Raw genomic sequence first — 13,457 nt, 5'->3', positions numbered from 1 at the left:
TTGAAAGATTAGTACTATTTAGTTTTCACTCATGTTGTAATAAATTATTATCCTAATTATCCAGTACTGTATACTTGTCACTACAGTATCTACAAAGTTTACACGTGCATTTCCCTTTATTGGTTATACAATACACTATACAACTGTTTTCAGCCTGTGAAAACAGTTGTTTAATGTCTTGTTTCTCTAGACGTGCTGTCTAAAGTTCGACAAAATAACTCTGATGATGCCATTGGATTTAGCCTTGTAGTCTAAAACTTGTAAGACCATGTGAAAGTATAAAACTACAATGCTGGAGTATACCTTTATTTTAAATGACATTAAACTATAAGGTAAACTAAAAGGTTCAGTAACTTGAATCACCTGTCCAGGTAACTGTGTGACTCTGGAGAACACAGGCTGCAGCGGAGCTGTAAGGATAGACATGGTGGTGGAGAGGACGTAGACCAGAGTGCTGCTGGAATTGGTCTCTGTCTCTTGTTCATCCACAGCTTCATAGTCAGCTGAGGACTCACCAACCACCCGCTCTTCACTGACTTGAGCAGCAGTGTTTGAATCTGTGTTTTCACCAGTAAGATCTGCATCAAGCTTTTGTATGTTTCCAGGGAGCCCCTCACTTTGAAGATCCACTCTGATTCCAACAGTCTCCTCCTCTGCTCCTCCACAGCCTTCTGAGAACAGCTCCGACACTCCCAGCATCTCTTCTAGCTCCTTCACACTCACGTGCCTCTCCTCTTGTCCTGTTTCTCTGATTAACCCCATGCTAAAGCCACTCTTCCCATCTGGGACAGCGCAGCACATTGCAGACCACAGAGGTTTTGTCTGACACTCTTTGTCTTCATCCTCAGAAGCCCCGAATCCTCCTACCCCGGTCAGGATGTAGAGATCCCCCCCCAAAGTGCTGCACTGGGGAGTGATGCTTGACTGGACCAGTGTTGAGACTGTTGAGTCCCAGTGTTGAAGCGGGGGGTCTGTGGGTGAGGGAGCATGAGAAGGATTCATACCTCCTCTGAGTAGGGCTGGTACTGCTACTTTAATGTTGTGTTCTTCTTCCTCTGTCTGGAAGAAAAAATAATTAGAAGCTGGTTTTATTATGGTTAGGGCAGAAGTGGGGTTACTTCGGGTTCAACATTGTGTGTGTGTGTGTGTGTGTCTGGGGGGGGGGGGGGGGGGGGGGGGGGGGTTGACATCGCCACTTTTGAGCAAAATTTGAATTCTAAACATTTCATACAGATAGATCATTTTCTGCATTCTGGTGAAGTTTTCTGCAACAATTTGTGCCTTTCCTGCATATAGTAGTGCAAATGTCTTTATTTATGTAAAGAAAATTATAATAGATATTTTGGGGGGTTAACTGGCCAGTTTTAATTATGGGGGGTTGTAACCCTACCATCCCATCTGTAAATTACACCTATGTGGGTGAATTTGGATCTCTGCAAGTGTACACTAGTTATAACTTATAACTATACCTCTATTACCTCACAGATACTTTAGCTGTTATTTTCAAATATGAATTATTCCATTTTATTTTATTTATCATGTCCAAATGTTTAAAAGTTCTTAATTAAATGTAAACTGGGTAATAAATGAGTCTATATAAGATTGAAAAAATAGGACATGAACAATTACTGTTCCTGTCTTACTGCCGTTGTACGCCAGCAGTGACTGACAATTGTGTGAGTAATTTGAAAGGTTTAAGTTTGAAAAAAAGCCTTTTTTTTAAACAAAAATCCAGTTTTTGGGGTAGTTTATTGGTCACTTAAGAATGCTTTATCTTTTAGGCATTTTAGGCCTTTAATTCTACAGGACAGATGAAGACATGAAAGGGGAGAAAGAGGGGGAATGGCATGCATAAAAGGGCCGCAGGTCGGAGTTAAACTCACAGCCGCTGAGGAGTAAACCTCTATATATGTGTTCCAGCTCTACCAACTGAGCTAACACAGCCACACTTACAAATTATGTTAACTAATTTTACCTTCTGTATTCAACTTTCAAATGCAGGTACTTGTAGGAAATTACCAGAGCTGACTGTTTACAATGTTTAATGCAATGGCAAAATAGGTATTCTGATCTTTAATCTTTAAATAAAAAGTACCAATTCAATGACCAAGAAAGGATATATTCCATTACAAGTAAAAGTCCTGCATTCAAATTCAAACTCAAGTAAAAGTACCAAAGTGATGTCCACAAAAAATACTTAAAATATCAAAAGTAAACATACTTGTGGGTCTTAACATTAGTGTGAACAATGCGTGTGACAAGAGTCACAGTATCGATCTGACAGGTTGTTAGATCATTAGTGGGATAGAAGAGAAGGGAAAATAAGTTTTTCGACACAAATGTGTATCTTTGTTTTACTTATTATATTCTTTACTTTTTGGGGAACTTCTCTTTGGTGGCACCACTTTTTTTTGTATGTACAAGTAAATAGTACTTTGTATTATGCATTTTATTTTTCAAAAACAGATAGTACAGCATGATAGATGGCGTCCTTACCACAAGCTCTTTGCCCTCCTCTCCCTTCTTCTCTGTCCATCCATGGCTGAGATGGAAGGCAGAGTAGACAGCTGTGTCACAGGTCGGTTTGGACAGAGTAGCAAACGCCTGTCCCCCAGGCAGTCTGTGGCAGAATGAGCGCAGCAGTGACCGTGCAGAGACTCCCTGAGGAGGCGTCTGTCTGTAGAAGCAGTGGCTGCAAAGACTGAAGCCCTGCCCGGAGTTGTTCTCAGCTGGAAGAGACAGGCCTGGGCCCAGCATCGCCAGCAGCCAGACAGCAGCAGCAGCTGCACTGACAGCAGCAGAACACAGCATGGTGGTGGTGGTGAGCTCAGCAAATCCCCTCTCACATACACATACACACTCAGACCGAACAAGAGAGAGAGGCTTATGAATTATCCAGTGGTTTCCGCATATAGTAGATGGAAAAGATAAGGTGGCCGAGGCTGGCTGCTGATGGCTTGTTGTTTTCTCACTTTCTCCTTGATCTCTCCTCCAGTTTGCGTCCAACCATGCCTGTGTTCTTTTTCTGTCTGCTGCACTGTAAACGTATTTGTGTTGCAGGCACAATCTTGCTTACTACTTCATTTCCCTTTTCTCTGACAGCCTCGCCCCCTGTCAGTTCCACCCCTCCCTCTTAAAAGCTCTATGGTTACACCTTTAACTCCCATGCTGCTAGGTACACAAGCCAAGCACACACCCATCAAAGCTGCCAATTACTTGTAAGTCTGCATTCCAAAACAATGGTCCTTGTAAAAGCAAAGTCCTTTGAATGACACACTCTTGCAGTCCATTTTGTTTGTAAAGCGCATTTCTGAAAATGCTGGTTCCTTAACAGTTGCTTTGAAATACTTCCATATCAAGCAGGACTGCTCACTTGAAACTCTAGGAAAACTGTGAGCAACTGAGCTCTAAATTTAAAAATGAAATCCTCATTAAAGCTTAATCCTGACAGTGTCAAAGTCATGGGTCATTGTCTCACCCACAGTGCAGTGATTCTTGAACTCTTAACTTTAAAGACAAAACATACTCCCTTTAATGCCTTGCAGATTGCTTTCCTTGATATGACTTACATGCATGTTGAGACATGATGTTGGCGCCGACTGTTCATGACAAAATCATTTTGTCAAAAACAGCAATTTGCATGTAATCTGATAACCCTGCACATTGGTAAGAACGGAAAAACAACATCTAGCTTCTTTTTGACACTTTAAAGAGGTAGAGTCCAGTCAGGCTGCCAAGTTGCTTCAGAGTTAGGGCAAACATGAGCCAAACGTACCCCTGGGCTTCTGTTAAGAGTGGCATAGGGATTCCTTTGTAGAGGGGTCAAGCAAGCCAAGAAAAAAATGTGCAATAACTAACATGAACTAAGTTTACATGAGCTTTCCTGTAACATAGCTTTAGTGTAGTGAGTGTTGTCAGTGCACATGTATTCTCACAGACTATAGCATACCTGAATGACTGGCTGTAGCTCTGGAATGAGAGATTTAGGGTTGGATGTTCTGGGTGGGGCATCAAGTACACAATTCTTAATGGTGCAATGACTAATATTTTAAAGCCCCCTTATTATGCTCATTTTCAGGTTCATATTTGTATTTTGAGGTTATACCAGTATTGGGTTTAGATGGTTATATCTTCAAAAAACGTCTTTTTTTGTTGTTGTACCGCACAATGCTACAGATCTTGTTTTCACCCTCTGTGTTTGGGTCTCCGTTTTAGCTACAGAGTGAGATATCTCACTTCTATACTATCTTTGTTTGGAGTTGCACATTCGCAGTAGCTAAGTAAGATCACATTAGCTAGATGACTTTTTTACAACTTTGGTCAGTACAAGGCAGGATTAGCTGGGAGACTTCTTCTAAACGAGGGCACACTTGTGGAATATCTGCAGAACAGGGACATGTAAGTAGTTCTTTTGTAGATTATGGTGAACTAGTGTGTGTTTTGTGTTTGAGAACAAGCTTACATGCTAGCACTAGCATGTGCTATGGTTAGTCACCTCCATAGACTAACGGTCTATGGTTACCTCGTCTCGGCTAGTCACCCGGAGACTGAAGGCAGATGACATTCAAAAACCTGTTTCTCACTCAAAACAACATGGATAGTTTTTTGGTGGAAGCACCAGAGACCCCAAATAACACCCCAAATCCCAGAAAAAGTGTTTTTTTCAAAATATGGGCACTTTAAGACAAACATATTTTTAAAGAAAAATTGTCTACAGAGACCTTTTAACTAAAAGAATGTTGCATGTTTTTAGCAGAATCTGTGAATAAAACCTGACACACAATTTAACGTTAAACAAAAACTTTTAGTCTCTGAAGTCATCCGAAATGATAACATATTACATTTTATTCTCTGACACACACAATTTGATAGCTGCGATAATGATAAATCTCATTTCACATTAAGTAGCTTTGATTTTTGACAATTTGTTTGAAAAAACATTAACATAGAAGTACGAATTAAAAAACTGTCTAATAAAAGCAATAAAGAATAAACATTTGAAGCATCTACAGTATATCATACTTAAACAGCTTTAATGGACTGCAGTATTTACATAATACCAAGCCTGCGATGGTGTTGGGGCAATGAAAAACAAATAACAGACAAAAACTCACTTTGTGTAGGACATACCGAGTTAAAGTCACAGTTTGTCAATTGCTCGTCTGTAAGACGAAAAATAATCAGCAGGCAGCTTGACGCTGTTTTAAAAATAATAATCCCAGTAGCAGTGGCTTTTTCTTAGTTGATTTTATAACATATTTATTTTTAGCATAATATTGGAAAACCACATTTATCTGGGAGATAGTTTTGACAGTGATACTGCATTTAAGAAAAAGTCCACAGGGGGGAGCTTGGCATTCCATTCAATTGACAATGTGTAATGGGCTACTGAACACAGAAAACACAGAGAGAGAGAGAGAGAGAGAGAGAGAGAGAGAGAGAGAGAGAGAGAGAGAAACCCTCCATCCCTTGCTTATAAATACATCTAAAACACTTCTTTCAGGCTCACTCATTAGGGATGTCAATGACCAGTTCAGCCTCATCTCCCTCCCCTCTGTCTTCGTCTCCTCTGTCACTATCACCATCGCTCTCTCCCTCCTCCTCAGCAGCATCTCCGCTAAGCATCTGTCTTGGAACCCAGCTGAAGGGGCCACTGGCTGCTGGAGGGGCTGCAGGAGCTGATGGGTAATTAGCTGCCATCGGGGCAACAACCTGAGATGAATAAAAAATAAAGCAAAAATGTTAGTAAAGACAGGGATGGAGATATGATGGAAGAATGAGGGTTATGGATGGATGACTGGATTAATCAGGACAAAGCATGCAGCATGTACATGAACTTACAAACTAGAAGGTCATTTCAGCATAGTGCCGAACTTAAAATGACTTAGTGGACTGAATTTTCTACAACATCAGTGTCCTCAAATTTAATTATTACAGGTTGTTATTACAGTTTGTATATCAAAACCTGTTAGCAATATCGTGGAACAAAATATAATTAATTAATCATGATAGAATTTTTTGACTTTCTAGGGAGAATATAAAAATACACACATATTACATCCATTTTTTTATGCATATACGTAGTGTGACCAAAATATAACCCACCCCAAAAATTACCTACTATGCCATCTAATATAAATGACATACAGATATACAGGATGTGAGAAGTAAGCAGTATAACTGCATTAATATTATCTCTGAACATCTTGTTTTCCCTTTTCCTCTCTCACCTTCCCCGTAGTCTCTCTCTTGTTTTTAGGCGTCTTTGTTTTTCTCTCTTTCTTCATTCGTTCAGCTGGGGGAGCCAAATACTCTGGTGGGAAGGGCATCTGCCCAACACACACATAGGCCCCAAATTGCCAAATGAACACAAGAACACACATGCACACAGGCATAGGCAATTTATAAGACAGGCACACACGAAACACAAAAAAACACACAGAAGAATGAACAATGCGAAAAGAGGGAAGCCATTACGAGCGTAAAAAACGAAGAGATAAAACAGACTTGTGAATAAAATGACAAAAGAATCAAATTATATAAACAATGCCTGACCGGGATTATGTTTGCCGATGAGGAGATGACAGATGCAGCAATAGTCTTGCTGGCCAGACTAAGATATAAGAAAGGGAGATAGAAACTCACAGTGTTGAGGTAGGGTCCAGAGCCTGACGACTGTGGGGCATTTACACCAGGACGGGACAGCAGGGAGAGATGAGGGGAGGATGAAGGAAGACACGCCCCAGGACTACTTCTTCGCCTGAAAAGAGTACATGAGACATGAAGACAAACTTCAGTGTGGCAGCAAATGCATCCAGAGCGCAAAATGTGTTGTTCACATTTGTCTATTTGGTTAAAGATGCAGTTTTTCCTCTGTTTGGGCCCATTTTCCTCACCCAAAAACTGAGCTGAAAAATGTTTTCTAGAATGGATACATCTAAAAACAAAAGCCCCACTTTTTAGCTTGGATACAGATTTTGAGAAACAATGCCTTGACAGTAATGGTCAGCAAAAATGAAGAAAAGAGACCCTAGGAAAAATTCAACTGGAATCAAACATGAAGAATATTTTGTTTGCAGTTAACCATAAACATAAATTTACTGACATTAGTCTCAGTTCCACCATAGATGTTTAACAGATGTGTTGGATGATAATAGCAGAAAATTGTACCTTCCTTTCACATACCATCTTAAGGCTTAAATAAAAAAATGGCTACAGGGCCTTTTAACAATTTACACTCAGACCCCTAAAGACACCACATTACTAGGGTTTAAATTGTTTACTCAGTTGTGCATTATGCTGAGGTTATGTTCACCACAGAGTTTAAAAAAATTAATAAAAATCAAATAAAAGATCATTTAAAATGGTCCCAATTACTAGAAAGATGAAAGTCTAATCAATCCTTCAATATGTATTATATATATCGCATGTACACATTTATGCAAATATTGATAGTACAAGCAACAGTTTATGTTAAATGCACAACTTACTTCTTTGCACCATCTCGTTCTCTTTCTCTCTCCCTGGGGCCTTCTCCTTCACTATTTTCTGAAGAAACTGTTGCATCTGAATCTGGAAAAGAAGACAAGAAGTTCTGAACCAGCAGTACAGTCGATGGCAACTCTTAATATAAAAAATAAAAGCACGCCACAAACACAAACAATTTCGGTGCAGTGTAGTAACTACCTGAGGAGTCTTCATCTACCCTCTCATACTGCAGCAGTCTGTCCAGAAGGAAGCTAGAAAACAAATGTATGACAGTACATTTTTTTGTACTGCCTGTCATTATTGTGTTTAACATACACCCATTTCCATGTACACACAATGTAATCTCACCTTTTGTCCCTGGAAACTTTGAGAAGTTTTCTCTGTGCTCTCCTCAGCTCTTCCTGAAAGCATTCCTGTTCCTGGAAAGGGAAACCCAAAATGCACGAAATCAGATAATGGGAAATATACAGTATGTATTAGTTAAATACTGAAACATGATTGCTCAAGACTTTTTACACTCAAAATGAGTTTACTCACATAAACAAGAAATTTTAATTTTCGTTTGAGATTTTTGTATTTCCGCTTGTAGTCAACTTCGACGTCCGCTTGACCGTTCATTTCTGAAATACAGCATCCAAATAATGTAAATCTACCGTCTGCTCACAGTAGTTATATACTAGAGTTATTTACCACGACAGGGAAACAACATAATAAAGTAGCCAACGTACAAGACACTGAGCTAAACATTAGCTTACATAGCTAGCTCGCTAAAGATACAAAGCTACTGGTCTCAAAGGCCTCTGGAAAAATGCACCAAAATGTATTTCAATTATTTAAAAAAACATGCATTTGGTAAATTGCAATGCTATTTTTATCCTACCAATGGATCGAGTCTGTCTGTGCGACATGCTGTTGTTTACTTTTGTGACGTCGTTTTCATGCGTCGTGATGGGCGAGACCATTTTCTTCTTCTTTTGGGGTTTAACGACTCTTAGCTTTAGCATCCAGCGTAGGAGATACATTACTGCCCCCTTCTGCTTGTCAAGTGGACCAGAAAAGCCAAGCATCTCCACCAAGACTAGATTCCCAGCAGACCCAGTTGTCTGTTGTTTTGTATCTTTTTTAACCCTCGAAAGAATATATTTTGACACACTGGGTTAGGTTTAGGTGCTTGCTCTTTAACATGAACTGAAAGAGATGTTAACAAATTGACGTTTCCTCTCTCTCACTTAAGGACAAGCCAAAGCTTGTTCTTTGTCCTCTGCTTTGTTCCCAGCACTCCTATCTAGTGGCATCTCTCCCGTGTGGACTTGCAGGGCTGGGATGGGAGTTGACTGTCCTTCTCCACCATGTTATTAAGCTTCTCCATAGAGCATTTGGGGCTAAAGACCACACTTCCCTAATCAAAACTGGACATTTCTTGTTTTTTAAATATAAATGTATGAATACAGATATAAGAATTAAACAACAACAAAATAAAGATTTCACCTTCTCTAATCTTGTGTTGTTTTTATTTTAATTTTTGGTTTGATTTAAAATTCTAAACTCTATACAGTACACAGTCATACAGTTATGACTGACTGACTGATGATATGACTAGCTAAATTGTATATGGTTTTCTATATATTTTCCCCACATTTTCCTAAAATCCTATAATTTGTTTTTGAATTAAAGATAAAATTATACAAAAACTAAAAAAACATTTCATTATGTTCAAATTCAACAGCACAACACTTATTTAGCCTACAACTGCTTTGATTCTTAGACTGGCTGCATGCTTTCATGACTTCTTGCAGTGGGCCTTTTATTAATCATCCTGTCAGTTTTCCCTCCACCTGACGTATACTGTGGTGCACCGAGTTTGCAGCTTAACCCCAGCTCAGCACAGTCACTCGCAGGTTGACCATGAATTATAGATTAGGAACATTTGCAGAGACGAATAATGCCGCCTCAGTGCACATACTCATGGCCAGACCCCTTGTGTATTGAGGGTGAAGGGGGGAGACAAAAAGAAAGAAAGAAATAGGTGAAGTTGAGATTAGTGGACAAACCCAAGGCACATATAGAAAGAGGAGAGGGTTGTAGGCTACTCCAGATATACTCCTAAAGGGAAAGAACACAAACATGCTGACTTTTTAGAAAACAGGGCCACAAACGGATCAGCCCCGGCATTCATCCAGGACATGGACCCTGTACCCCAACCTGTCCACTCCGCTCTGCATCAGCCAACCGGCTTGCTGCCCCTTCACAGCGAGGGAGAACTCACACAACGAAATCCTGACTGTTTGCTGACATGGCTCCCAAAATGAGCTCCCCTACTTACATTAAGATGGCCGAAAGCCTACGCATCTTCCACCGAAGGCTAAAACCAATCTCTTCAGACAACACAGATAGACATGAAGAAGGAAAAGAAGAGGAGGAAAAAAAAACTCATGTACTTGCACTTACTACTTGTTTTCCATGTTTGCACCTTCAGGGTTGAAAGCACTTAATTGGAAGTCGCTTGGATGAAAGTGTCAGCTAAATAATACGTAATGTTATCTAATTTAATTTAGAAACAGTGCCCCCCTTTCAGACAATGTGAAACCCCAGCATGCTATAATGCAACTTCCAAAGCAGGCTCAATAGCTCATAGTCGCTGCAGTGGATCTTCTCACACCCCTAAACATGGAAAAGAACAAACTTGTAAAAATAAACTTGCATGTGTCTTCCTTCCAGGCAAAGCAATTGCTGATATGAAACACAATATCTGCCTCTCAACACCGACAGATTCTTCTTTGTTTCCAAAGACACTGGCAGACAGAAATAGACTCTTCTGCGTCTCTTGCCATTAATCCCTGCTGCCAGCCAAACCAGCCAGCCCTCCTAGCAGCTGTAGTCATCTGCCTCCCCTCCACCCCTCCATTCTCTCCTTTACTCTCAATAGATTCATGTATTCTCAAGTCAGCAGCGGACACTGATCTGTGCATGTCAACACGGTTTCTCCTGTTGATTTTCTGCTTAAATGTATGTCCTTGTTGCTCTATTAGGGTGTTGTTCTCATCTTGCTGGCATGTGTGTTTTTTCCCTCTCCCTCTTTCACCCTCTCTCTCTGTATTTAAATGTCTTCCAATTTTCCCTCCCTCTAACATTGTCTGTCACTTTTTCTTTGCATTTTGCTCAAGAGTCTTCTCGATTTCTGTTTCGTCCAATTTGCAGAAACTGGAATGTCCCAAAATCACACCAAAGACACCAACAACAACTGCAATAAAAGCCTCCTCTGTGATCAGAAGGTAAGCTCCATGTTTTATGGTTTTCACCTTTAGAACAGCTGACACAAAATATATTGTCTCTCATAATGTGACTGTATTTATGGCACAGAAACTATTAAATATTAAATCAGTTACTTTTCTATTCTATGTGTTCTTTTTCACCAATTCTGTCTCCTGTGTGTGTGTGTGTGTGTGTGTGTGTGTGTGTCTGTGTGTGTGTGTGTGTGTGTGTGTGCATGTGCGTGTGTGTGTGTGTATGTGTTTGTTGTGTGTGTGTGTGTGTGTGTGCGTGCTCCCTTGCATGCGGGCGTGTGTGTTACAGGGAAAGCTTGTCCAGGCTATTAAAAGAATTAAGCACGAGGTGGATGAGTGCAGAGATGCAGAAAGAGAGACACACATAGATTCAGTCCAAGTAGAGGTACTGTTTCTGCATTATTAATCTTTCTTTTTCAAAAATACAATCTTTTCATACACGAAATGAGGCTATGTATTCATAAACCAGTTTGGAAAATGATTATTCGTAGGCTGAATTGATAATCATCAATCTTTCCCCTTCTCATCTTTCAGGACAGTTTCAATGCCCTGGAACGAGACATCAGAGCAGAGTTTAAGAACATCCATCGTTTCCTGGATGAGGAAGAGTGTAAGGAGCTGGAGCGACTGAGGATGGAGAGACAGAAACAACTAAAACAGCTGAAGGAAAGAGAGAAGAAAATAGCAGCGCAAGGGAGAGACCTGGAGAGAGCAATCACAGTACTCAACAGCAAATTGGCTGAGGAGGACAGTCCTAAACTGCTCACAGTGAGGAGGCATTTTCACTAAAGAAGAAGAAATTAACATACAGAAGTTTGTCTTGATATTGGCCTAAATATACCGTAACGACACAAAGCTGGGATGGAGATGATGTAAATTTGGACAGGGTCACTGTATGCATTCCCCTTAGCCTGGGACAAAACTTTACTTAACATTCTAGTAAAAAACAAAGTATTTAATTGTTCCTCCTGTTTGGACTCCTTTGTGCTTAGATTTGCTGGGACACAACGTGACTGTGCAGGTTTACATCAAAGGGATCAAATCCTGCAGTGTCACCCTGTTAGCTGTTCTGCGCCTCTTCATCCGCACTCATTTGATCAATTATAGACATTTATTGGCTAAGCAGCTGACTTTTCTGGTTTTGAAGGTCTAAATCAATTTCTCATTTCAAAGTAAAAGGACAAAAGGAAGTGGAAACATTAGTCAGCAAATAGGAATGGGCAGTGTAAGGCCATCCTGCTGATGTCTCAGCTTGCATTTGGAGTTTAATCAAACACAACTGTTTGAGACAATTCACAGTTGTCGTTTTAAAGTGCTGTGCCCTATTATTTCAACCAACTTTCCTAAAATGTTTCTCTCATTGCAGGAAATTCAAGATCTCATAAAAAGGCAGGTTTTCTCAACCTAACAGTTTTCTTCTTCACATCTATTTAATGTTGTGTGTGTGCATGCTTAACGTTTCCTCTACTTTCTGTACAACAATTCATCTCCATAAACCTCACCGTGGTGTGTCTAGCAAGTTGATGTTCTACCATTCACCATTTAGTCCTCCCTTCTTCCCATTTTGTGCAAGCAGATCTCAGGTCAGGTTTGTCAATCCAGCAAAGGTGGACACTGAGGTACGCTCCGGCCAGTTTGTGGGGCCCATACAGTACAGGATATGGAAGCACATGAAAAGCTGCCTTTACCCAAGTATGTTCCCGCATGTCATTTGATATATCACATACAAAACAACAACAAAGCTTACCTTACTTAATCTCTATTTTCCTGCAGATATTACATCAATGACCTTTGACCCTGAGACAGCCCACCCTAATCTGTCCCTGTCCCAGTCTCGAACCTCAGTGTGGTTTGAGGAGGATAAAGACACAACAGACTTCCAGTTCAACCCACAACGGTTCCACCATTATTACTGTGTGTTGGGCCATCAGAGCTTCACCACAGGCCGACACTACTGGGAGGTTAAGGTGGGACGTAAGACAGCGTGGAGGTTGGGCGTGGCCCGAGAAGATGTCCCTAGAGGGGAGATGGATGCCTCTGGCCCTTCCAGTGGCCTCTGGACCCTGTCCCTGAAGGACGGATCCGTCCAAGCCTGCACCGACCCAAAGCCCACCAAGGTCAGAGTATCTGTCGGTCTTGTCCGCATCGGCCTGTTCTTAGACTGTGAAAAGGAGGAGGTGTCTTTCTACAATGCTGTTACCATGGCGCCAATCTACACCTTTACTATGGGAACAGTTGAGGTCCCTTTGTTCCCCTTCTATAATCCATGTGACTCAGATGATGGGAAGAACACGGCAGCCATCACAATCTTTAACCCTTCCCTATAATGAGGGGATGCAGAGATTTCCAACACAAATTGTTAATTTTACATTAGTATAATTACTTAGTAATTGGTAATTGGAAATTATTTTGATTGTCAATAAATGGTTAGGATTATCATTTTCAAACAAAAATGCCAATCATTTGCATTCTTTTGTCTTCTGTGAAAATAGTTTTGTCTTGGAACCACTGTTCCATTTAAAGACATCACCTTGGATATTGGCAATTAGATCTTGACATTTTGTTGACAATATTGATAAAGAAAAAAATTAGTTAGTTGCAGCCCTGATTATATAATGCCCTTACAACTTTCTTAAATTTGTTTGCAAACAGAGAAACTCTAAATTCTTTCAAGAAATGATTTTA

The 13,457-nt window shown here is 40.3% G+C and overlaps 3 protein-coding genes across 7 annotated transcripts in view; 1 reads left to right on the top strand and 2 right to left on the bottom strand.

The window, feature by feature from the left end:
• Positions 1–3,139, bottom strand: part of LOC117946234 (endonuclease domain-containing 1 protein) — a 4,278-nt gene extending 1,139 nt beyond the window's left edge. Inside the window, exons 1-3 of one of the 2 annotated variants that reach the window (XM_034874234.1) lie at positions 2,497–3,139; positions 720–1,059; positions 364–536 (exon numbers count right to left, since the gene is read on the bottom strand). In XM_034874234.1, coding sequence (XP_034730125.1) covers positions 364–536; positions 720–1,059; positions 2,497–2,811 — 828 coding nt within the window. In that variant the 5' untranslated portion in view covers positions 2,812–3,139. Of the gene's footprint in view, positions 1–363; positions 1,060–2,496 lie in introns of both variants that reach the window. The other variant, XM_034874233.1, reaches the window with a different exon arrangement.
• ino80e (INO80 complex subunit E) overlaps positions 1–8,613 on the bottom strand; it is a 21,971-nt gene extending 13,358 nt beyond the window's left edge. Inside the window, exons 1-8 of one of the 4 annotated variants that reach the window (XM_034874312.1) lie at positions 8,369–8,613; positions 8,026–8,108; positions 7,837–7,907; positions 7,687–7,739; positions 7,491–7,572; positions 6,646–6,760; positions 6,231–6,329; positions 5,465–5,712 (exon numbers count right to left, since the gene is read on the bottom strand). In XM_034874312.1, the coding sequence (XP_034730203.1) occupies positions 5,506–5,712; positions 6,231–6,329; positions 6,646–6,760; positions 7,491–7,572; positions 7,687–7,739; positions 7,837–7,907; positions 8,026–8,108; positions 8,369–8,555 (897 nt within the window). In that variant the 5' untranslated portion in view covers positions 8,556–8,613 and the 3' untranslated portion in view covers positions 5,465–5,505. Of the gene's footprint in view, positions 1–5,014; positions 5,713–6,230; positions 6,330–6,645; positions 6,761–7,490; positions 7,573–7,686; positions 7,740–7,836; positions 7,908–8,025; positions 8,109–8,243; positions 8,328–8,368 lie in introns of those variants that run through there. The other 3 variants (XM_034874311.1, XM_034874314.1, XM_034874313.1) reach the window with 3 other exon arrangements.
• On the top strand, positions 2,682–13,457 carry si:ch73-54f23.4 (zinc-binding protein A33). Its single transcript, XM_034874352.1, has 7 exons — positions 2,682–2,821; positions 10,687–10,760; positions 11,062–11,157; positions 11,307–11,540; positions 12,139–12,161; positions 12,349–12,464; positions 12,546–13,457. Exons 2-7 carry the CDS (start codon positions 10,695–10,697, stop codon positions 13,097–13,099), a joined length of 1,089 nt encoding a protein of 362 aa, XP_034730243.1. The 5' UTR covers positions 2,682–2,821; positions 10,687–10,694; the 3' UTR covers positions 13,100–13,457.

This window comes from Etheostoma cragini, chromosome 6 (assembly GCF_013103735.1).
Source record: "Etheostoma cragini isolate CJK2018 chromosome 6, CSU_Ecrag_1.0, whole genome shotgun sequence".
NCBI classification, from domain to species: domain Eukaryota; kingdom Metazoa; phylum Chordata; class Actinopteri; order Perciformes; family Percidae; genus Etheostoma; species Etheostoma cragini.
Note: the sequence above shows the minus strand (reverse complement) of the source record. Positions and strands in the feature narration are given on the sequence as shown.